Raw genomic sequence first — 25,524 nt, forward strand, 5'->3', positions numbered from 1 at the left:
ATAAAAACGCCCCGCCCTATTTGTTACTGGTTAGGTTGGAGTAAGTGAAGTCAACTGTTTTTTTTTTCTTTGTGAATATTGTTTTTTTTTAGCTCATATTATTAGCTTCTTAAGATTTTTGGTAGAAAATGCCTATTAACAAAATAACACTAAAATAAAATTGCTTTCTACTGAAATTTAAACAAGTTATTGTCGTCTTTACATTTTGCTTTAATGGCGGACTAGCTAAAAATGTTAACACTTGTTACAAAGTGAGGCTGTTTCATACTTCTGCGAGGTGCATGCCTCCGTGCTTTTAAATGTTAACAGCGTTTTTTCCCCCAATTTATTTATATTTAAACAGTCAGGGTGAATTAATAAAGAAAGAAGTTAAATGCAAATTTACCCGGGTTAGGCAATTTATTTCTGTCGGACTTGCATTTATGATGTAAATAAACAATAACAAAATTTAAAAAAATAATTAAATAAAAAAAATATGAACAAAAATAATTAAAATAGAATTTTAGAGATTTTGGATAATTCTGTATTTTTTCATTAAAGACTTCATTGCTAGTTTGGCAATTTATTTATATATTATTTACTACTTTAAGTAACAAACAATGTTTACGGTACATGGGAAAATATCGATCCCCTGATCAGGAAAATTTACAATCTTAGAGTGATTTTTGTACTCCCATTTCCTGATTTAAATTTGTCTCGAACTACAAAACTCAGAAGATTTACGTTTGAAACGTWAAATTTTTTTTTCTTTGGTAAAACTAAGCAACAATTTCATGTCTAATTTTAGGACAAAAGAAAAATATCAAACTTATAAAAATATGTGTTTGAAGCTGTTTGAGTTTTTTCTATAATGATGAATCACAAAGAAGTATCGAAATTAATTTACTGAATAAATAACAGATTATTTGCAGCCAGCTGTTTTATGGAAAACAGAAGAACTGATCAAATTAGTATGATTACATTTCTCAGAAATAATTGTAATATATTTTTTGTTTCAGTTGTTTTGTGCCACTGTAAATGGCCCAAAGAGCTGCCCGAGGCTCTGGAGCCACAGAACATTGACTTTCCAGGTAAGAAGACATTTTAAGTATCATACCAAACGTAGATTAAATAATAATGATCATATTTTTGTTTTACTCTTACTAATGCGTAATGTTGTATTCAAATAGCTCTTTGCGGTTGTGCATTTATGGGATTGTCTCCAGGATCTGTCAACTCTCCAACCTACTCTTGTAGAGTTGGATAGATAAAGAAGTGATGATAGTGCTGATAAAATGGTAAAACTAGTAAAACATTATATTATTTTTTTTAACTGTCCAATTATTAAGGTTGTCTAATTACATAAAAATGTTATTATTAGCGTGTTTATGTAGGACTAAACCAATGCAAAACACCTGCTTAGATGAAATGCTTGTCATTAAAATTCATTCCAGCAGTTAGTCAGCCGGTTACAAAGTAAAACATAACCTTTGATGACAGTACTTTTAATGAGGTCCTTGTTTTGTTTTGTCGGCGGTTGTGTGATGTAGGCCTGCTCCTTCAAAGCGATCAAAGTTTTCTGTGGTTTTCTATTTTTGCAGGAATTTTTAACAAACCAGCTGCGTTGCTGTGGTTACAAAAAGGACATCGGGACTCGTAGCTTTGCACAGGTAAGTAGAAATCATTAAAGATCTGCTGCATTCAAGCAGAAACGGTAGTATTATTGTTTTCCCTACACAAAGCCACAACAGCTTTTAATGAGACAATTAAAAATGATTCTTTGGACAGGAGAGGCAGGTAGTTATTCTGAAATATTAGAAATTCTTTGAACTAGAGTGACAGCGCTTTTCATGCTGATTAATTGGTCACACAGGAATCAGTTACAGCATAAAGGAGGTTTGTATAGAGTTTGTAATAATTTACTGTGATTTCAGTGTGGTATAAACTTTAATAAAGCAGAGGAAATGTCTTGTGTGATGCAGGTGCTGGTAAATGTGCTAAATGTTTTGGCCTCAATATCAGCGCGAAGTTTAAAATTCACTATCAAATTTATTTTTATAGCACATTTAAAAACAACAACAACAACAGTTGACCAAAGTGCTTAAAAACTACACCAAAAATATAGAATAGAATGAAACTGTCAAAATAAAGCCATAGCATGTTTTGCTTAAATTTTGTTGGACACAAATCAAACATGTGCTGGTCAGATGAGACCAAAATGTAGATTTCATTTGAAAGCAAAGTGCTGTTTGAGGGAAGGCGAACACTGTGCATTATTCTGAACACACCATTGAGTGTGACATGGTGGTGGCAGCATCATGCTGTGAGGAGGCTTTTCTTTAGCAGAACCATGGATGCTAAAGAAAAACAGATGAGGTGAAATGCAATCCTGTTAGACGCTGCAAATAACTTCAGACTGGAGCAAGATTACAAAATTATTTTGACTAAATGAGGTTAGAGAAACATAAGTTTTTGGATTTTTATTTGTAATACAAATGGGAAGAAAATCTTGTATCTGCAGTATTTGTACTCTGAAATTTGCACTTTTTCTCTGTACAACATAGTCAAATTTCTGCTTTGCTGTCATTCAGATTCCATATTAAACACTGAAGATAAACCAGCATCACATGATGAGAGGGAACCCTGTCAGTTAAGGCGTATAGACATGCAAATTAGCTCCGGTGTTTTGGTGTTTTTGGAGTCCTGCTACACTCCACACGACCCTCTGCTGTCACAGCAGGGCCACATTCTACTTGCTAACATATCTCAATTACTCAGATTGAGTTAGTCACACAGGTACAACAGCAGGTCATGGAAGAACAGTTCCCACATAATAATTTGCTGTTAATATTAGATTTCGCTCCCTGTGGGATTGTCACACATAGAGCAGCTGGAGAAAATTACCTGCCAGCTTTTAGCCGGAGAAGCAGGCTATATTTATTCCTGCCTTTTTTCTTCCCTCGTTCTTTCTTTTTCTACACGCTGACATGTCTTTTAAAGTGATAATTATTCTAATGCTGATTTCCAGCCTTCAAAGTATAGCTTTGTGACAGACGAGGCCTGTGAAATCACAACACGATTTAGCAACAGTGGATGTTTCTCCGTGACTGATTCGTGCAGCGATGTTAAAGGCTTTGCTGGCTGAATCTGCAAAATTATTTTTCTGCTTCCTCCTCGCAGTAAAACGTTTCAGAATGAGATTTCTGTTTAATGATCTTTTGGTGCCTTGAAATAAATTTGCTCCTTGTATTCAAATCCAAAGGGAGAACAAGTGGTGCTTGAGAGTGAGGTTATTTAGGTGTGGACTGAGCTGCTGTCTTTCTTTTCATTTACACTTAGCTCAGTTCATTAACCTTACAGTACCACCAGAAGCACAAGGACATTATTTCAGCTCTTAATGCTTAAATATAAGCACAGAAAGCCTCAGAAGAAGCGTTAAATTTACATTATACAAATCATTAGGGTGCCATCAGCCAGTGATTTCCTTTAGCTACTAATCACCTCATTCTTTTTTGATTGATTTCATTGTAACTTGTAACAGCCAATAAAAAAAAGGCCTTATAACTCTTAGATATTTAGTTAACCACAGATCTAGTCACAGGTCTTCACTCTTAATAGTTTCTTTTTCAGGGTGTAATGATGCAGCTTCAATGATTTTTATAAACAAGAATTGGTGGCACGGTCTTGAATTCATTGTGGATTTTCTCTAAACCAGTCATTATCAAGATTTTACATATAGACCAAAATATCTACATACAACTGCATGATATTTATCTAAATATAAGCTTGTGATGTAATTAAAACCTCATGTTGACCCAGTTTCTTACCAGAAATGATATAACTTGATTCATTTCTGGCATGCTGTACAATTTCAATACATCATACTCTCAGAGAGATCAGGGGCAACAACCGTATACAAAAAGCTAAAATCAACAAATACCTGAGGCCCATCTGAAAACGCTTGCTTATTTTAACAATTCAAACACCAAATATACCTTAACATGCATTAATGCGCACAGTGGAAATCTATGCATCTTCCTTCCTAGGAAAATGAATGGTGCTCCCAGTCAAGTAGTATTGTGCTTAGATTTTTCAGCTAACTTTAGATACGCTCCACAAGAAAACCCACAAATAGCCGGGGATCCACTGTACAGTCGAGGTTGGAGCCATTCCAGAAGCTTTAGACATACAGAATCAATTCTGATGTGTGTTTGGACCAATTCTCCAACAACCATGTCCAAGTTTTATCAGTTAATTTAACAGTGAAGTTGAATAATTAAGCAGTAGTTCTCTTTTTTCATCATTCCGCTCACCTTTAGCAAAGTACCAGGACCATTGGGAGTGAAGCAGTCCCTCAGCATGATCCTACCACTACCATGCTTGGCTGTTGTTACAGTGTTGTCAGGTTTGAAAACCTTGAGCTGCTGCAAATGTTAGTCTAACTTGACGGCGTCGGTTTGGGAACCACAACACTCTCTCTCTGTGCTTGTTGATGTTAAACTTGCCTCACTTCCTTCCTTTCATCAATGTTCTGCCAAAAAACTAGATTTGTACTCTGTATATAGATTTAAACATATTGGGATGATAAATGTTAGAACGAATAAAATGAATCACTAAAAAGTCAAATTAACACAATATACATTCCTGAATGTAAACTTCTGACTGGAACTGTCTATTGTGTAACAAATATTAAACGAATAATGACAAATATTTGCCGCTCATTTCCTAAAATGTCTGTTAACTATTGTTATTGAACCAGAAAACAATCATGCGTTTTAATCTCCTTTCGGTCTGTTAAACAACTAATCACAGCAGCTCTGCAAATCCTAAAATCTTCTGGCTGTGAATCTTTTCCTGTCCTTGTTTCTGCATGCATTGTACATAAAGGAAAGAAAGGAGCTATTTAAGGAGTGCCCTCTTTGACTTTTGCCTGAGTGCTGATGACAAGTTGGATATCGTAGATGCATAAAAATGAGATTTTGACATGACTTCAAAAAGAGAAGCATACGGATGAGGTGGACCCTCTGCCAACAGAGAGGCGAGGAAACAGATGGGTTTTTACACAAACAGCACAAACATCAAGAACACTGAGTTAAAGAGCTTGGCAGTCTCACTTGATGAAACAGTGAGGAATGGAGGAGCTTTTAATGAGCATCTCTCCTGTGATGCAGAATGCGAAAAGACAAACTGTTCGCTCTTAAAGGGGAAGTTACAGTTGGTTGGTCCTGACTGGCTGTGCAGGATGATTCTTCGAACGGCTTGTTGGGCGGTCAGTATTAATGCTAACTGGTTTACAGTTTGCATCTGGACGGAAACTAGTTTTTTTTTTGTCAATAAAATAAGATATGTGCAGATTGTGGTACAATTTTTTTTAATTCTGCGTAGCTCTTTTGTACCTTTCTATATAGGGATGAAATGATTTAAGAATTAATTAATCATTAGTTGGAGGATACACACTCTAAAAATGGCCATTTTGCTAAAAAGAACACATTCAGTCCAGTAATTAAACAAAAATTTTACCAAAAATATATACATTTTGTATTTAAGATTAAAATAGGCATTTTTTTGGTAAACTTGTTCAACCCAGAACTCCTCAAATTCAGTTCAAATAATCACATTATCACAGTTAAAAAAATCACATTAAGCACATTTTGCTATCTAATTATTAATCAATTAATCCAAATAGTCAACAGATCAACATTACACTGTTATTGATGTTAAATAATTAGAAATGGTTTTTCACATGTTGCTGTGTGTTTTTTAGCTGCAGATGCATCTTTAGTTACAAAAAAAAATTCAAGCGTTCATTAAAGGGGTGTTGTGTTTAAGCAAGAAACAGTTTTTCTTKTTTTAAAAAGTAATTGGACTGTTTATTTGTTTTTCTAATATGCTTTAAAAAATACATAAGTGGTTAAATGAAAAATCTGCAGAATGTACCAATTTTATATCAAATTAATTGATTAATTGTCAGAATAATTGATAGACTATTCCTTACTAAAATAATTGTGAGATTCAGCCGTACTTCTGTACCTATTATTTAAGCATCATTAATAATTCCTTCATTGTCATTGATGTTATTTAGACGCAACCATCAAATAATGTGTTGATTTGTTTTTGTAACCTTTTCTTGTTCAACACATTTTGTTGCATTTTTGACCAGTGCTAACATGTAAAGGATACTAAGATTTAAAACGGTGTGTGAGAACTTCCCAACACTCTTCCTTCAGCTGAATCCACAATGTTGTGCTGGTAATGCATTTGTTTATTTGTAAKTTTTGGAAATCAGCCAACAGAGGGCGCCAGGTGCAAGGGAAGGGTCAAAATGAGGGTGAGTTAAAGATGAGTTAATCTAATTACCATAAAAAGAAAATGCTGGTTGCTGTTCAGCTGTAATAAACTCACTTATAACACTTTATTTATTKAATTCGGTCACATTATCGTTGTGGTACAATCGTCTTCAGTTTTTTACTASTTTATTAACAAATCTTCAATAAGCAAAAAACAACAAATCAGCAGTTCAAGCCTCCTGAAGGAATGAAAATTGTATCACTTTTTATAAAGTAACTCATAGAATGATTCATGAATTTTACTTTTTAGATATTCAGTGAGTGACTCAACACAATGCACTGCACTTCCTTAAATAACGTTTTCACCTGTTGCCATTATAACCTGACTTTGACTGACCTGTAATATAAATAGGATCAAACTATCATGCATGTATTTAATTTAAAAAATATATATTTTGATTGTTAGCTCAAGTACGTTATTTGATTCTACGTGAAAGGATGTAGAATTTTCTTGTAGCTTGAGGAGTTATATAAATAAATATTTAAATACTTTTTTAATAGAAAGAACGATAGTTCATCTATGCTGTATCTTTGTAGCTTCAGATGAAGAAGCAGTGATTAATGTAATTGTTTTATGACTTTTTTGGATAAAGGAAATGCCAGAAAAATACGAAAAGTGTTCATTGCAAATTTGTATGTAAACGTAAGACCTATTTTAATATCACAATATATGAATAAAAATCACCAAAGATTACATTTTTTTACTTAATGTAAGGCCAGTTCAGTTTATTTATATAGCAACACTTCACAACAAATCTCATCTTGGAGAATTTGGAGACAGATTGGTCTAATTTACATTTACAAATATAAAATCCCACAACTCCAATACATTCCAATCATGYATAGATTTATATTTATCCAATTTGGGTAGAGCTATGATGCAGTGCAATCACATTTAGCTGATTATGGCAGTGGTTAAACTTTTTTTTTTTCTGAGCAAGCCCAGTTGATTGAATTGAGTCGTTAACTTTACAGCAATCCCTCATCCTGAACAAGTACGCTGTGAAATGCTCAGTATCCGCTTTAAGGAAAAATAGTTTATAATCAGAACTTGCTGTATAAGTAATTGCTAATGGTGCAACTACATTGCGCTCCTTTAATTACCTCAGTAATCTCAGCCGCACTGAGGAGGGTTAAACAGTCGCATTAACGCTGAGGATTTGTGCAGTAACCTTGTGGTTACCCTACACCCCCTCCATCCGACAGAAAGCACTTATATTTTCTCTCCGATAGTCACTCAGACGGCGATGATGTTCTCAAGTCAATATCTCTGAAGTTTGAGTGTAGCATCCTCAATTTTGCAGGGCTGTTTTTAATAATTTACCTGATGTGCCCTGAGTGTTAGAGGCGGTGGGAGGCGCCGGCTGCTGCGTCGCTCTCTAGACTGTTGCAGAGATATGTATGCAGGGCCACAGCCTCCCTACCGGCCTCTCTCTGCTGATTGTTGTTACACACAGCACTCTCATGGGTGATGTAATTGGATTCCATGGGTCCCTATTTTACAGTTCATTGCCATGTAATGAAATCAGTTATTTACTTTCATCATAAAATCTGATAGGGGGCAACATCTGTTGGGGTAAAGTTTGACTGAATACTGCGTATGAATGCTGATGTGCAAAGGAGCTGCAGCACTCTGTGCAGTCAGACCAGCACTTTGTTGCTCATCTTTTACTCAGCATGTAAAAACAGAAGCAACAATTTATTGTTTAAATGTGAGCAACGCAGCGAGCAACAGTAAGCACAATCATGGAGGAGAATGCTGTGCAGCACATTGTCCCCGCGCCGCTCTGCTGTCTCATTATGCCGCTGCTCTGCTGCTGGAGGACACTGAAGGACACAAGCGATTGAATTCAAGTGTTGTATATTCCCTGGAAACCAATCAAGAAAAGCCCCCAGAATAATAATCCCTGTCCACTGTCGTGATTCATTTTTATTTTGTTCCATATTTTTCTCCGGCTTTTGAGTCACTCAGGAAGGGTAGTTCCAGCATAAAATCAATGTTCCATTAAAATTTAATGGCCAGGAAGGGCTTAATAGTGGCGGAACAGATGCCTCTGCTTTTGAGAACGCCGGCATCTCAAGAACTCTCACTCAAAGCGATATTGGTGTTGTCAGCCACTCTGATGGTTCTCCTTTTCACCCGCTTTGAGAACTAAAGATATTGGCATTTTTTCCCCCTCAGAGTGGGGAAATTAAGATTTAGGAAATTGACAGTAAAGCTCATCCAATCCCTCAAATATTGGCAGAAGAGGTGGCAGCTGATGGCATGTTATTGTCTAAGTATAATTACTCACTCTGTTAATGTTGACTAAAAGCTACTTCAATCAGATACCAGACTCACTATCTTCTGAGTATGAACATCTGCAGATTGCAGTGCCTTGCAAAAATATTCACACCCGCAAAAGTATTCAAAACCACAAAGTTCAATTTATCTACTGGAAATATCTGTGACAGACCAGCAAAAACTAGTAGATGAAGTAGAAAAATTATTGTTTCTTTCTAACTTACTAAAAACATACGTTTTGTAAAACCATTTTTATTACAGCTCTGGAAAAAAGTTAAGAGACCACTAAAAATGATCAGTTTCTCTGATTTTACTTTTTATAGGTTTATGTTTGAGTAAAATGAAAATGTTTCTTTTATTCTATGAACTACTGACAACATGTCTCCGAATTTCCAAGCAAATATTTTTGTATTTATTTGCAGAAAATGAGAAATGGTCAAAATAACAAAAAAGATGCAGTGCTTTAAGACTGTATCTTTTATCTAGAAACAACAATACTGGTATTTTAACTCAGGAAGAGTTCAGGAATCAATATCTGGTGGAATAACCAGGGGGTTTCCAGTGGGCTTCAGTGCAGTGGGCTCTTCATTTTTTTCCAGAGCCGTATGTCTCTATCAGCTTTTCACATCTTGAGGTTGAAATTTTTCTCTTCAAAATATTCTGTGCTCAGTCAGATTCAAGCAGATTATATACAAATTGTCCCAAAAATAATTGCGATGAACAGTAATGTTGTTTTGACACCATTTTCAAGTAATAATTTGATATTGGCATAATAAGGCAAGTTTGCCCTCTCAAACACAAATAAACAAAAAACTGGAACTAGGAGATATTTAAATGTCAAAAATGAAACAAACAACCAGAAACAATTTTAAAAAATGGGAATAAAAACTACACGCAACAGAAACCATAAATAAAATGAATTATTATGTCTCTGCGAACAAAATTGCCCTTCAAAAAACGTTAATTGTCAGAACGGAAATTGAGCTCATTTTAATTTATGATGCAATGAATTGATTAACTGTTTATTGCGAAAGGCTTAATTGGAGAGCGAACCTCTCTGCACATCCATGTCTTGCCATTGAATCTCAAATAACTTTTGGTCTAGACTTTGACTGGTCCATTCTGACACACACGAGAATATGCTTTGATTAAAACAAAACAAATAGTTCCGTTTTTACTCTGTCCATGTGAAGATTAAACTCCACCAGAGTCTTAAAGATTATATTTCAGGATTATTATTTCACTCCAAATATCTTCCAATCAGCGCTGACCTCACAGCATGATTCTGCCACCACCATGTTGGTGTGCTTAGAGTGAGCTGTTTTAAATTAACTATCTTAAAAAATATGAGTTAATTTGTTGCAAGCAATCAAATTAAGTTAATCCAAGTAAATACATTGACTTTTTTAAGTTGTCATGTTAAACAAATGTAAATAAATGAAGTTTGACAAACTTAATTGGGTTATATGTAACAAATTAACTCAACTTTTAAAAGTATTTTTCAGGTGCAGCCTCTTGTTTTGAGTGTATAACCATCTTCTGTCTGCTGGTTGTTTATTAATGTTCTCTAAGAAACCTCTGAGAAAAGAAAAGACCAGCCACATTTATACTGAGATTAAATTACACAGATAGATTTTCTTTATTAGACTTTTGGTTGCACTGGATTTTATTTAGGGGTATCAATGTAAAGGGGGCTGAATAGCTATGCACACCAGTATAAAACAAATATCGTCTAATTAGAATAATTTTTAGATGTTGAATTTATCACACTAAATTCTTATTCTGTTCAATTTTGTATATGATTTTTTATTTTTTTTACTTTAAATTTGCCTGCACAAATTCACCTGTAAATGTGTTGACCTTCTGGTGACCAAAGCAAAAGCAGTCAGTCCCAGATTAAGTCAAGTGGCTTAATCTGGGACTAATTGTTAAGAAATGCGCCTTTGGCCCAACCCAACACGCTGGTGTCACGTGATCAAAGGAGCGTAATTTGATTGGTTAAAAGCCGCTCGACTCAATCTCATGCTGATTGCCAAGCCAAAATGTTTGAAGGGGAATTTTTGGAGTCAAATTTAAAGTGGAAATAAATGTATATCCATAATTGCATTCAGTAATGTCTAAAAAAAATAGTTTGACTCTCTAATGAGACTATATTCCTTCCAAACACCACCCTTCTCAAATTTCTGTATAAAAAGAGAAGAAATCCCTAATTTTGCGTYCACTTCGCAATTATTCTCCATGTTATGTTTGTCTATTACATAAAGTCKCAGTAAAATGTTTAAACTTTCTGGTTGCMAGGAAGCAAAATKCTTTTGCAAGACACAATATGGGAGTTTTTGCTTGTTTTGAAATGTACAAAAATACAGAAAATCTAATTTATTAAAAAGAAATTAGGGCATCTGAAAAGAAATACAAGTGGACTTGCTGGTTCCTTGTGCTATTGTTTTTATTAATGTTATCATTGCTATTGTTGTCATCATTATTAATTGTAGCAGAACAAGATAAATGAAAACACCCCTCAGCAATCATGGCTTAAGTTTCTTCATACTGGAACGGAGAGAAAGAGAGAGAGATAAGGAGGAGAGTGAGAGAGAGAGAGAAAATGAGTAAGAAGGTGGAAAATCTTAATCAGTTTTTTTTTTCTTTGAGGACCATATGGATGGTTTCAAGCAGCCAACCATATGCTGAAGGCTTTTGTCATGGAAATCATACTTTTTGGCACTTTTTCATTGCGCAGCCAAGCTGGGCACATAAATAGAAAGAAAAGAAGAAAGGAAATTAAAAAAAAATCATACCCAACATGATCAGATCTTTGAGAAAACACAGAGTTGAAAGTTGTTGTTCTAACTTATAACAGATAGCTTCTTAATCAAGACGCTCCCTGATTCACATGGCCAACCAGACTGCAATTGGTACCTGCATTTGTCTTTTCTTTTTAAATAGAAAAAAAAAAGACATGGATAGAAAAAGAGCATTTAAATGTCTACATGCATTGTGATATTATTGCTGTGATATATTTACAAATATATTTACAAAATCAAAGAGGAACAATGTTTCCCTACATCTAAATGCAATATKTTTGCTTGTTGTGCCCCTTTTTTCTGGAAATAGTTTTTTAATACTGCCAGGTTTAGATGGTTTATTTACTTAATATGCTCAGTGCATGTATTTGTCATTTTAATACACATCCCCCATGTTTTGSAGGGGCTTTATTGTCCTCTTGCATGTTAATATAGAAAAACATAAAAAAAATCTTTTGGAAGCAATTGTTTTTTTTTTGCATTTGTGTACAGCGATGTCCCAGATTGTGTGTCCTACACGTTGATCATTAGACAGGTGGTTTGGATGCTCTCATGCAGTGATTCAGCTGTAGCACTACACAGGATGATGGTGGAACAGAGAGAAGAGGATGAACAAATAGAACAGAAGCTCCTCTTTGCTCTCCTTTCTCCTCCTCAGCTTTGCTTTTTTTTTCTTTTTTTTTCTCCAGAGCGAGCTCAGCATTACTGCGATAGTGCCATCCATTTGGAATATGCAAATAGCTGACAGTGCATTTGCCTGCTGGTGCTTGACCTTCCCCTTGGAGGTCGCTCACCGACTCAATTACGCTCCCTATCTGCAGTCTGTCTACAAACACCTGTTATCCTCCCACACTCCGCCACCCTCCGCCAATCCCACTTCAGCACATCTAATGCTTGCCGCGTCTGTTCAGAGGCAGTTGGGACAGGGTGAGGACGGCTGCTGCGTAAAGGAGGGAAGCGGGGAGGGGGACCAAAAAAAACCCCATAGAGCTGCGGTTTAGAAGTGCAATGCTGCGTGTCATTTTATTACAGCAATTTGAAAAACTTTCTTTTCCCTGGAAGTTAATGCCAAGATCGTTTAACAGTGCCGCTAAAGAGAATACATAAGCTTCCTTCAAACGGTTACACACTTTGGTGTATTTAAATACTTTATTATTATTATTATTACTGTCTTGTGTTTTTAAAGTAGAATAAAAATTATTAGGTGAACAAATAATCTCGTGTCAGTTTTGGAGTCGTGACCTGCTAATCTTGGCGTCGTTATTGCTGTTGCGCCTCTGCGGCTTTAACACACCCGAGACCTTTTTGTTTTCTGATTTTCAGTGTAGACCACTTCTGAGGACTTATTGCCTGAGATTGAAAGACAAAACAAAACAAAAAAAAGAGGCCAAAAATCTCCATCTGTGAGGAGATGGAGGGCTTTTGGGAAACAAAATCAATAATTTTTTGTCATTGTTTTCTTTTTATTGCCCTAAGTTGAACAAAAACAGAACAGCTGTGATTGTTTTTCCATGTCAATTGCTTTTTCAGTCATGTTATTGCCACAAAACATAAAACTAATTTTGCATTCATTCATTGGAAGTCCTCTAGCACTGGTACTGTACATTGTTCCTCTTTAAAACTAAGTCCCATGGACTCTCTACAGTTTTCATGCATATAAACATTTTCTTTGAAGATCAGCAGCATCTTACAAGGTCAATGGATGTTCGTTTTTTTAAATTACAAACAATAAATAAATACATGATAAATAAGTATTCAATAAATAAGCAAAAAATAGGATGAATAAATAAATAAATAGATAAACAGGAGGATAAATAAAGTATTTACATGATAAATAGATGGTATGCATCTACTAAACCATGGGCGTAGCTTTGAGCGACATATAAAAACAGACAAACACAAAAATTTGTCACTTTGTAACTGAGGGTGTGCGAGTCCGTACGTTCACTCTGAGGTAATACTGGTGGAGGGGGGGAGCACCTCAAATATGGGGTCGAGATTACTCATTAAGACTGGACGAGGCACCATGGAGGCAGCGGCGTTTACGCTAGCCAGCATGGTGGAGGAAGAACAACAAGAGTTTTAATTGCTATAGATGAGTGAACCGCTCATGGCACTTATTAGATCATTTGGTCTGGCTCTCTGTGAGTGTGTGGTTTTTTTTTTTTTTTTTTCTGTCCAAGTCTGTGCATCAGGGTGAGACTATGAATCGGATCGGATGATGGAAGTAATAATACCTGCTCAACAGGCCAACATTTTAAAATCGCTGTTCCTGCAGAATTGATCTGAATGACGTATGGTCGTCTTATAGCTTATTTAAGATGAGCTCTGTTTCATGTACCCACAGTTACAAAGAAGCTTTTGATCAACAAGAGATAAAAAGCACAAAAAAATAAATTTAGAAAAATTAAATAGAAAAATAACATCCGTTGAATTGAAACGTTGGTGTGGAAAAAAAGGAGGGTTTGTCTTTTTTTTTTTTAACCTTTTTAAAATGATCTCCCTTTTTTTGCAAATACTGTCATAGTTCACATTTTTGTAAAAAGTTTATGTTGGCAGTTGCAAAAGAATTCAATTCTTAGCAAATAAAAAGCAGCATAAAAATACAAGAGGTCATTTTGTCTCTAAAAAACAAAAGAACACTGTTAGTCCTTTTTTATGTTTTTTTTGTTTGTTTTTTGTTACTATTTCCTATAAAATATCAGGAATCTAAATATTATTACTATTGATATCAATATTATTATAGTCATTGATAAAAATTCACATGCCAGGCCTCATATATAATTGTGTTGTAAGTGTGGGTGTGCATTCATGTATGCGTGTGTGTGTGCGTGCGTGTGTGTGTGTGTGTGTTTACGTGTTCCCACGTTGGTGTGAGGACACGTTGCTGAGTTGTGTACAACTACCATCTACAGTCTCTATTTGGGGGAAAAGGTTGATTGATTGTATGTTTCTGTGGACGATTAGCTACTGTGCAGGGAAAAAAAATCCAGCATCTTTTGAAATTGTCTTTGCCATAATCAGTTTCTTCACGTAATCTCAGTGAAAATATTGCTTTCTAAAAAAAGGGAAGAAAAAAGGCATGGAGGGCAGAGTGATCAGGGTTATTGGTTGTGAACCTTCGACAGGGGTTCAGAAATTCTGCTTGTCTCGTGTGTTAGTTCTCTGATCCAGAGTCGTCTTCGTCCGCAGAGCCCTTGAAGCAAGCTGACTCATAGTGCTTGTTCAGGTAGGACTTGAGAGCGAAGGTCTTATTGCAGCGCTTGCATCTGTAGTGCTTGAAGGCAGAGTGTGTTTGCATGTGGGCGCGGAGGTTTGAACGGTCAGCAAAGGCTTTGCCACAGTGGGCGCAGGCGAAGGGCTTCTCCCCCGTGTGAGAGCGCATGTGGCCCTGCAGAAGCCAGGGCCGGCTGAAGGCCTTGCTGCACACGTCGCACTTGTGCTTGAGGTCGTGGGTGAGGATGTGCATTGCCAACGCCGGCATGGACACGTACACTTTGCTGCAGGTGGGACACTTGCGCGCCATCTTGCTGTCCAGGCTGCGGTGCGTCTGCTTGTGTCTGCTAAGGTTGGAGGAGGTGGCGTAGGTCTTCCCGCACTCGTTGCAGGTGTGGCGAGGCACGCCGGCCCCCCGCTCCTGCACCCCGCCGTTCGCGCTGCTGCTTCTCGAGCTGGACCCACGAGCCTCGCCCTCTCCCTTTCGCCGGGAGCGCCCGTCGGAGATGAAGAAGGCATCCATGGTGTAACCCTCGGCCAGAGCCTCCGATTCACCAGTGTAGAAGCCGCTGGCCGTCATGCCGGACTGTGGGCTGTCGGGGTGCTTCAGGTCCGGGTCGCAGTACTCCCCTCCGCTGCTCACCTGGGTGTACAGGGGGTCCGACACCGGCGACGCCAGCTTATGCTCCATCTTCTTCTCCCCCTGGTATACAGATGGTGTGATGTAATCCTGGATGTATCCTGTGTAAGAGACAAACAAACGCAGTTGGCCAGAGGTTGTGATGGATGAGGACACGGTGACACATCTGTGATTACATTATTTCAATCTGGGATGGCAGCCCTTTCTCAAAGCAGTGAAAGGATGAGTGGCAGCACCGAGTCTCTTACTAAACTCCAGTTATTCTCAGCAAGAGAGAGAAAAGTGACACATTTAGGCTGGTTACCATCATTCAGCTGCACCATGGGAGTTATTGTTTGTAAACCACTAAAATATTTTCTCAAGGGGAAAGGATAGGTGAATTTTATAGCAATATTTTATGTTGTTATTGTGATAACGATAAAAATTCTGATAAAAAACCCCACATTTTTATGTAACTGTATGGCTGTACCTGCATGGCTCAGCATCACAAACACAAATACTGCTCTTAAAAAACATTCCCATTTGAAACAAGCTTCTTCAGGACTCCACTTATTAAATCGCATACTCTAACAGCATCTAATTATATTTTCAAATTTACTGATATTTATTGATGCTTTCATAGAACAAGTAGTGGAGAAACTTATTGATAATACTGTCTTGTTTGGTTTTGTTTATTAATTAAAATTTATCTAGAAAACGATAAATCTGTATTCTCAGTGTAAGAAAATTTTCACATTAAATGATAAATGCACCAATTGCAGTTTTCTGACCAATCACCAATCTTTAAAAAGCCTGAGCTGCCGATTCTGTGTTTGGCAGATACAGATTTTTTTGTCTGAAATGTCACTAAATATAGCAAGAAAGTCGCTAAGTTGGGATCAGTGGGGTGAACATTGCTAACTCCCCACATTCAGACGTGGCCTGGTGGGCCGGTCCGTCAGTCCCTCTCTGACTGGGACAGTGGATAATTTTTAGAACTCTGCAGAAGTAGAAATGATCCGTTTCCGGAAATTAAAGAAATTTGGGCTGATTCATTGGTGCTCCTCTGATTTTGTCTTATCTTTCTTTGCTTTAAATGTCTTTACTTGTGAGATTCAACAATGAAGCATAGAGTAACTCAGCGCCATCCCTGCCCCACTTGTTGCTTCTCACTGCCATCCAGCTTGTCCTTGACTCTCATCCTTTCTCAATAAAGCTGTTTTAAAACTAAAGTCGGAAAACTACGAGCTGTGGCAAAACTGTGATATTTCTCTGAATTATATTGTTAGATTCTCATAATGACTCAGTGAAATTTAGCATGTAGGATATAAACGGGCCAATGAACTAAAGATCACAGAAGATTTTAGTTCTCTGTTTAAATACAAACCGTTTCCCCTTGATTTTCAGAATTTATCATAGTTTACATTTTTATTAATAATTTTTTTAGCTGCAAGCTCATCACAAAAATAATCTCTATTAGAAAAACCAGGTGCAATTCATTATTATAATATGATATTACCCATTTATGATGCGAAGAAATAGAACTGCTATTGCTGCAAGTCGGTGATATTCACAGCAGTTCTTCCTCTGAATCAAGCATGTGGCGACAGTGGGCACATGATTACATCATATTATAGTACGCAGGATATCGTTTAAACTAACCTGCTTATGTCATGTTTTAGTTCTGCAATAAGCAGGGTTTAAGATGACGCAGGTAGCCACAGGACACCGTGAACTGTTTATGTGTTTCCTTCAACATATTCACTATAGGATGCATTTTAGTCGCCATAATTCTCGTCCTTCGTTTTTACCTCCGGAGAAACTCGAAGACAGAGCAGCTAAAAGGCTTGCTGGCAGCTAAATGAACCCAAACAGAGGTTGATAGATGCTGAAACGGTGTGCAGCTCAATAAAAAACTAAATGCATTCTGTCTTCTGGGTTGATATTTTTCAAGCGCAAACTCAAAATGTGGTGAATTTCTTTTCCTGAGACAGATGAGGCAGAAAAAAGGCATTCCTAAGCGCTGCGTGCAGCAAGCAGTGGAAATTAGGTATTGACTGCTTTTTAATGAAATTCAAAGTTTTGAACTGATCAATAACCTATCATCTGTAAAATAGTGCATCTGTTGGTTGACTCCAATGCTGGAGAAGATAGAAATAATAGCGTGGAACAGATCAAGTGTCTCAGAGACACAATAATAGTTTATTGAATGCAGTTTGCTGGAGGACTGATAATGTGAGACATGGCATCACGCACCATGTTTCCAAAGAGGGTCACCTGTCTGCAGCAGCGAGCTTGCTGAAGTGCTTTCAAGAAACAAGCCATTAAGAAATCAGTTTAAGTGCTCTCTTACTACTGCTTCTCCATTCCCAAGGGTTTCGGTTCGCACACCCCCTTTGTCAAAGACGTGACCGTGACACCCGGGGACAAGGAAACTACAGGCCTGTGCACGCGSCATTATGCTACACTGCATGGCTTCACGAGTTTAAACCGCACAGATGGTGTTTGTCTGTGAGACGGCGTCACTTTCTTTCTGAAAACCAAACAAATGGATTTGTTTGTCAGCTTCATTCCTACAGCTGCTGCTAAATGCATAAATKCTGCTGTTGCAGTAGTGATGAGCAGCCAAATCCACCTGTTTTACAGCCACATTAGCAGCAGGCACAGAGAGTGTTTGCTCTGCATTATAGCGAGGTATATATTTTTTTATTATTCTTGCCAACAAAAAGCTGCGTGTGCTATCACTGTACGCAGAGGTGTTTACCGTGTTTCAATTACTCAAGGTCAGACACGAAGCTCACCATTTAGGACTCGCGCTGTATCAGCCTTTACAGCTCATAGACTCATTTCTGTAATGCAAAGCAAGCATGTAATTAATGGACCCTCTCAGCCACCCCTCTTTGTTGTTCGACAGACACTCAAGTCAAATGTCTCCACAATGGGGGGAAAGAAAATCTCCCGGAGCAGCAGAAGTGCTGACGTTAGGCTTTTCAGCTGCGCTGAGAAATCTTTTATTTTATCTCCTTTATTTTGGACTCAGTGGAAAATGATAATTCTCTCTTTCAGATGAAAAGCTTTTTGTCCAGATTATTATGGTGACTTATTGTTCTCTTCTTCTGTTAATAAAAGTGCTTATTTTTCATGCCGTTGAACAATAGAGAGAAGAACAATAGAGTGACTAAAACTGTACAAATGGATTGTTAAGTGCAGGAAGAATAATTTAAATTCAGCACATGCAGAGACACGTCCCTGTGAGGATAAATAGTTATTTTATCACTGCATATCTTGAGTTTTAAATGTTGGTTTATTGCTTATTTTGAATATTTGCTGGGTTTTTTTCTTTTTGCAAAACAATAAGAATAATTGTAATCTGGCTGCTTAAAATTTCACCTTGTCAGTGAAATGGCTGAATAACAGGTGGGCATCATCAACAGGGTCTAGCTGTGCTCTGTGACTCCTCTCCTTCTGCTAAAACGACTTGGGGAATCACAACAAAGGCTCTCATGTGGCCCACCAAAATGTGGCCACAAAATGGAAGCGACGATCCCAAAGCAGGCTGCGAAAGTGAAGGTCGCCCCTCGCCTCTGACCGGAAGCCCGGCCAGTCCGAGCGTTGACCACAGCGCAGTTATGCGCCTCGCCTCCGTGTTTACTGTACAACCTCCCGTCACGTGATCTGCCTCATTGCTGCCCCGAGCATTTTTCTATCCTTATTCTGCCTCATTTCGGCGCTCTTTCAGCTCCCCGCCTCCCTCTCAGCTCCGCTGTACAGTGTGTTGATGTCTCTTGTGGCGGCAATAGGCCTGCTCGGCTGAAACTCTAACCCCTGCTAGTTTTCAAATGCCCGGAAGGAAGAGAAAGATGTAGCGGAGCGATGGGGGTGGGGAGACTGTGTGCTTGCTCCATTTGGATGGGAAGAGGGGGGCAAGGGAGGATCGGACCATGATGGGACTCAAGGACAATAACAGCTAAGGACAAATGTATCATCTGATACTCATCTCTCATATTCATGAATTTTTTACTCCACATGATGAGCAGAAATTGCCAGCCTTGCATGTGTTTGTCCACCACAGGACTCTAGCAGTTCTACAAATACGTATCCCAGCTCTCCTGATTAGACACATGTTTGCTTCCCTATTTACATAAACTAATCCGTGGCTGTGACCTGAATTGTGTCTGTCCTTCGCCGGAGTCAAAAAACAAAAGTCTGGGAGCACGGCGATGGGGGTGGGGTGCCTCGGAAGCGGATTATTTTGGATGTTGGTGCGGAAAATCAGCTGGATGCATGTAACGTGTCACATTAATTTACACAGTTTCGGTCGTTTTAGCTGACTCAAACAAAAAATCTCGCCCAGCAAAAGAAAACCCAGGCATGCTGAAATCAGCGTCAGAGCTTGTTTACAGGACATCTTTAACTAGAGGCATGTTGCAACTCACCATTCTCGCTGAGGCGAACCCCGAGACTGGTCACCGAGTCTGTGATGGAGCGGGCAAAAGTGAACGAGTCGTCCAGGTGGTGATGATGGTTGGAGTTGGTCACATTGGACGAAGAAAAATCATCAAGCTTGATCTTCTTCACCAAAAAAGAGCGGGGCATGTTTCAGTGGATGAAAACACGGGGCTGAGAGAAACGCATGAGAGAAAATAAAAGACCCTCTGAGGACGCAAACAAGCGGAGCTGGCTTGAYGGTAAATCCTTGTGGTTGATGTGGTCAGAAACATAAGACAAGAAAGGAAAAAAAGATGGAAACCGGCGGAGAACGAGGCTGATGGCAGTGCTGGGATGATACTCTTTGGTTCCCCCAGCGTCCCCCAGAAAAAATAAAAAAATAAAAAATAAAAGCGATCCTGTTCAGCACTGGATAGCTCCTGTGATGCAGCAGGCTTAAGAGACCAGTGAGGAAGAGAAGAGATGGAGACAGACAGAGAGAGAGGAGGGAGAGAGTGCAGCAGAGAGAGAGAGAGAGAGACTGTCAGACTAGCTGAGATCAGCAATCACGCCAGCCTTTATATGGGGCACAGGCAGAGGAAGATCAGGTGGTGCTGCGAAATGGAGCTGCTTAGCTTTAATCCATCAAATGTCCCCAGGGACACACATCAAATTACTACTGAACCGTCTGTGCATTCGCACACAGACAGAGGAGAAAGAACACAGCCAGACCCCCCCCAGCCCCCTGCTGCTCCCCCTCCTCCTCTCTTCCCCTCCTCCTTTCACCCCGCTTATGCTCCATGCTCAGAGGAGGAGTAAAAGAGATGGGCAGACAATGGAGATGTGGATGAGAGCACACTCGGTGTCCTGTCCCCCATTGTCTTCAGATGAAGTGGCACAGTTTATGTTTGTCTTGCACCGGCTCTGCCTCCCTCAAGTCATCTCCGTTTCCTCAAATAGCCTCAGATCTTTCCTTCCCGTGGTCGCACCGCACTGAACTCACAAACCAACAGCAGGCACTGAGTTTCTGTTTAAGAGCCCCGCTCCTTTCTCTTTTAAAGTTGAACTGGATTCCTGCACCGTTGAGGAGTCTGAGAGCTGCTCAGCTCAGCGCTGCCGTCTCCCTCCCCATTACTGCTGCACAGATGTGTGTCCTGCCATGCGTGGCAGTGAATTATCTGATTAATTAATTACATCTTTTTTGATTAGGGTGAAATCCAGAATTAGATCTGTGCTTTCTAAATTGGCCACATATCTCTTGGCATGTATTTGTGTAAATGAATTTGCTGGTATAGAGTTTATTTGTGTCTTTCAGTGTGTAGGCAGAACAGGTAGAGYGTTATTTTTAATAAAGTAGAAATGATGCACCTGTTTGATTCACTGTGAATCAACAGGAAACACTTGTGTCTCCTCACTTCTTTCTACTCCTTTGGTTAAAAATACCTTAACCTGGTATACAGAAGTCATGCTAGACTTTTTCAATGTCCGTCATTTTGTCTGACGGTCATAATAACATTAATATTAACATTTAATTGCATTTTATTTTCATTCTGTTGAGTCAATATTCAACTAGCTGGACAGAAATTCCACCTTAAGTCATCATCAAGCTGAATATGTTTATTTTTTTTCTTTGCAGTGTCAGTTTTCAAAGTGATCAGAAGTTGGCAAGACTCTGAGTGTTACCTGATGCCGAATAATCCTGCGTCAGTGGTTCAGCTACACTAGACGCTGACCCTGTCAAAGAAGCAAAATATTTGGTTACCRCAACCCCTGATGGTATAATATAAAACCACTAACTATTAAACAAGAGTTGGTGAAAAAACTTAGAAAGTAAAGTAAGTTTGCATCTGTTATATATTTTTTCTATTGTTTCATTAAACTGAGAATTATGGTAAAAACTTTGGAGTTGGCCAAAGATTTAAAAAYAGTTGACATGCAGCAAGATTATTKATATTACGAGTGTAACGAGTGGGAACGAGATTTTAATATCCATGGTGTCCAGAGAGCCTTAAAAAGTCTTAAATTGACGTATTTAAAATTAAGGTCTTAAAAATGTATTAAATTCAGGAAAAACAATAAGTTGGCCTAAATATGTTAATCACAAGTCTTAAATTTTGTCTTGGCGGGACAATTTATTCTCACATATTCTGTGCAGTTTATTTTTCTTGCTAGACTTTTCTTTCAGGCTAAAGATTGAATCACTGGACATTTTCAATGCATTTCAATGCTATTGAGGCTAGCGTTAACTAGCTGCTAACATACCCTTGCTAGCCAGCAGTAGCTTTTTTGCCTCTATCATTGATAAGTGCAAATTTGTCACCAGTTTGGCTGACTGACATTTGTTGTACATTTCTGTGAACATCTAGGTCTTAATTTAATTCGTAATGGAAATTTGAGTTGGTGAAACCTGCAGACACCTTGATATTACTTTAATGAAAACTTCAAGAAGAATTCTTGCTACAAAAAGGCCTTTACTCTACATTTTTATTGATTGTGCTGCAAATTCAACAAACCGATGATTTTTGTACTTCAACTATGCATGTGCTGCAGTACGACATTGACCATTTCCCAGTTGCGATTGGTAGGATGCAGTATGATTGTGCTGTAGCCCATTGCTTGTCATTTATTGTTCCTACTAGGAACCCAAGTGCACTTTTTTAATTACATTACTGAAATACATTTACTTTTACTAGGAAATAGAAAATAGGAAATAGAAATGCAGGAATTTTAAAAATTTGGAGGTTTACAATAAAAAGAGTATTATATACTCCAACCTCAAGAGATTTATTGATTTAATTTATTTACGTTTTGGTAAAGTGCTTGAATCTGGTTGAAGGCCTCATAGATTTCCTCTGACACAAGGGCATGCCCTTCCACCTGGGTCGCTCTAAATCACCCACACCACCTAGAGTGACCCTGCAGCTCGGACGCAGCTGGAGCCGAGAGGGGGCCAGCGATGTTAAATCACCGCAGTGAGCATTTATCGCAGTTATGTGATTGTACATTACGGAACAAGTTGATGTTGTCACCAAGCCTGGCATGTAGTGCAGGGCCAAGGACAAGATGGGTGAAGGAAAGGGTTGAAAACAATTAGCTGAAGTGCAGTTTGGTTTTGGTTTTTATTTTAATCATCTTGGAGGGAAATGCTTTAGTCATTGTAATTTTTGCAATATTTTCAGACTTGTAGTACATGACAGTTCAATTAATTTCCACTACTTTGGTAATGCTAGTAGGGGTGTGACAGTACACAGAAATTATAGTTTGATATATGTTTTGTGTACTACTGTTCAGTCCACTTTAATCAAACTCTATCTTTGTCCACATTTTGTGAAGAAGAAATTTGCGGTCATATCTTGTTCAGAGGTTTTTGTTTCCTTCAGTATTTCTTGGTGCAGCGCCACCACAGGCAAGGAGGGGAACAGATTTATCWAAAAGTTTGGTTTGTTTGACACWGTSCGGTGTGAAAGTGAACCTCACCAGCTGAAAATTTAACAAATGTTGCAACTGAGTCTACAGGACTATCAGGTGTGAAAATACTCTTAACGTGGCATTCTGCCATGTTTTCAGTTTGCTTCAGTCAAGAGAAACAAATGCAGAGAGACAAAATTAGAGGGACAGCTATATATATATATGTTTCTATCTAACAACAATGCAAATTTCAATCATTCTTTTAAAATGATGCAAAACAAAAGAAAATGTGAATTATGTGTTTCCACCCACTAGTTTGGGGCAAATCAACTAGGCTACACAGAGCGTCATTTCACCAGAAGTTGACGCTACACATGGCTGCAACAAACAGGAAGTAAAGGAAGTAAGCTAGCATGGACCATAATACTGGAAAGGTTTTTCARGAATGTGTTGTTGTAATTTTTCTGTAGTAGGAAACTAGTTTGGGTGATGTTACTTGCTATCTGGAGACGCAGAGAAAGAWATGCAATTCTAACAGTTGATCAGTCGTGTRAAGTAAATGTTTACAAAGTTAGAACTTATTYGGCAGATGTGTTATGCTCTCCCCATTGGCACTTTAATTATTTTGTCGAAAGAGCTACAAACCACCTCAAATKATTTTTTTTTTACCAATTTGAGAACGTTGTCTTGAATTTTTCCATTTTCATCAACCTTGGATGCGATGTAAAATATGCATGAAAAACATTGATTGATGGTTTATGTCTGGGTAAGTTTGCAGTTCCTCCTTCACATTCTGAATAAGATGTTGAACTGAGCTTTGTAAGATATTCACAGCTTGAAATAGTTTCATATTACACCCTGCAACATCCAATGCATTTTCCTTACATGTTGATGTGTTTAAATTCAGTTAAGGAAATAGATGTATTAATGTAATGTAAAAGCACAAACCAGCAGACTTAAACAGTTATACTGAACATTTTATAATTAGTTTCTTGTTTATCCCATTATRGGTTWAGAGGAGGCTGGTGTTTGTYRCTGCTGTCAACAGGTGAAATAGGGTGAAACAGTCACCAGTCTATGCCTTCATAAACATGTTTTGAAGCAATTGTTTCATTGCATATGATCATTTATTCCTAAATAATTATATCAGCAACTCATTGATAYGTTAGATAAGTTCCAATATCCTCACATTGAGATGTGGTGACTGGGCGTTTCTACAGTCGCTGCCCTYCTTCAGGCCAGAGTAAGGATTTTTACTCTGCTGTGCTGGAACAGGATGTAAAAATCTGTAGTGTGGTCAGAAGAGGGGAAGCTGTGAATATCAGCCTCATTAATATCCTGTATCACCCTCCAGGGTTATGGAAATGTGACCTGGCTGGCCAAATGAATGAGATCAGGCTGGTTGATTTGCTGTTTCACACAAGAGACACTGCTTACATTTCCCTCATCTACAAGTCAGTTTGCCATTTCTATTTATAGACACCTGAAGTCTGTTCAATATTTAAACTTTCAGCAAATTAAATGACAAGTCTTACGTATAGAATAATTTAAAAATTGGACTCGTATGCATAAAACCTGACACTTTAGCGCTGCATGCTAGCTTTGGTTTTATAAAGGTTTTTTGGGCTAAGGGAAGAGRAACTAAAAGTCCATTAAGAGTATTCATCTATAATTCACCTCACTCTTGCTTACAGGGTCACTTGACTGAGGCTTTTTTATGCTGGTACAATACAAAGCCAATGCACTGCTTAAAATGGCAASGCCTGCCTAATCATTACAAAGTTTAAATTTAGAAAAGACTTGTTTTTTGAAGCAGGAACTAAAATAAAATTTACTCTTTTTATTTTACACAGACACAACATTGTGCAACATTTCATTAACCTTTTAAAAGGAGAGAAACTTTTAAAAGCTAAAAATGCTAATTTCCACGTGCAGTCCCTGGACACGTTGATAGTAATCCTGTAAGACTGAAAAAAGCCAGTGTAGTAATTAATTACATACATCTCCAATAGTTTATTGGTCAGATCTCACTAAAATCAAGCAAAAAAAAACAAAAAACTGCAAACCAATGCTACATTACATGATAACTTTACATATAAATCTTCCACAATAAACATATACATCTTTGAAAAAAACAAAGAGCCCACTGCACTGAACCTGACTGAAAACCTTCTGCTTATTCCACCAAATCTTGATTTCTCAGAATCAGAATCGGAAGAAATGTATTGCCATTGTCAGAAAGACAACGGAATTGCAGTTCCAGTACAACCATCCATTACACAACAACATGAGGGGGGACATTTCTAAAATCTTCCTCAGTTAAAACATTAGTATTGTTGTTTCTAAATGAATATGAACTTGTTTTCTTTGCATTATTGAGGGTAGAAAGCTCTGCATCTTTTTCATTATTTTGACCATTTATCATTTCTTGCAAATAAATAC

General features: G+C 38.0%; 1 protein-coding gene and 1 long non-coding RNA gene across 2 annotated transcripts; one reads left to right on the top strand and one right to left on the bottom strand.

Annotated features, from left to right (window-relative positions):
* On the top strand, positions 1-21,611 carry LOC103467762 (uncharacterized). The gene is made up of 5 exons (XR_534110.2): positions 1-40; positions 999-1,070; positions 1,170-1,277; positions 1,581-1,649; positions 21,311-21,611. It is a non-coding gene; the product is annotated as an uncharacterized LOC103467762 (long non-coding RNA).
* Positions 11,039-21,024, bottom strand: scrt2 (scratch family zinc finger 2). Its single transcript, XM_008414428.2, has 2 exons — positions 19,683-21,024; positions 11,039-15,368 (listed from the first exon to the last, which is right to left on the bottom strand). The coding sequence occupies exons 1-2, from the start codon at positions 19,840-19,842 to the stop codon at positions 14,569-14,571; spliced, it is 960 nt and encodes a 319-aa protein (XP_008412650.1). The 5' UTR covers positions 19,843-21,024; the 3' UTR covers positions 11,039-14,568.
* Positions 21,612-25,524: the final 3,913 nt, after the last annotated feature.

This window comes from Poecilia reticulata, linkage group LG7, assembly GCF_000633615.1.
Source record: "Poecilia reticulata strain Guanapo linkage group LG7, Guppy_female_1.0+MT, whole genome shotgun sequence".
Taxonomy (NCBI): Eukaryota; Metazoa; Chordata; class Actinopteri; order Cyprinodontiformes; family Poeciliidae; genus Poecilia; species Poecilia reticulata.

Excerpts from the sequence above, each read along its gene's own strand:
- scrt2 (XM_008414428.2), bottom strand. The coding sequence starts at position 19,842 with ATGCCCCGCTCTTTTTTGGTGAAGAAGATCAAGCTTGATGATTTTTCT. Across the intron at positions 15,369-19,682 it reads GGTTCGCCTCAGCGAGAATG|GATACATCCAGGATTACATC; the intron begins GTGAGTTGCAAC and ends TCTCTTACACAG.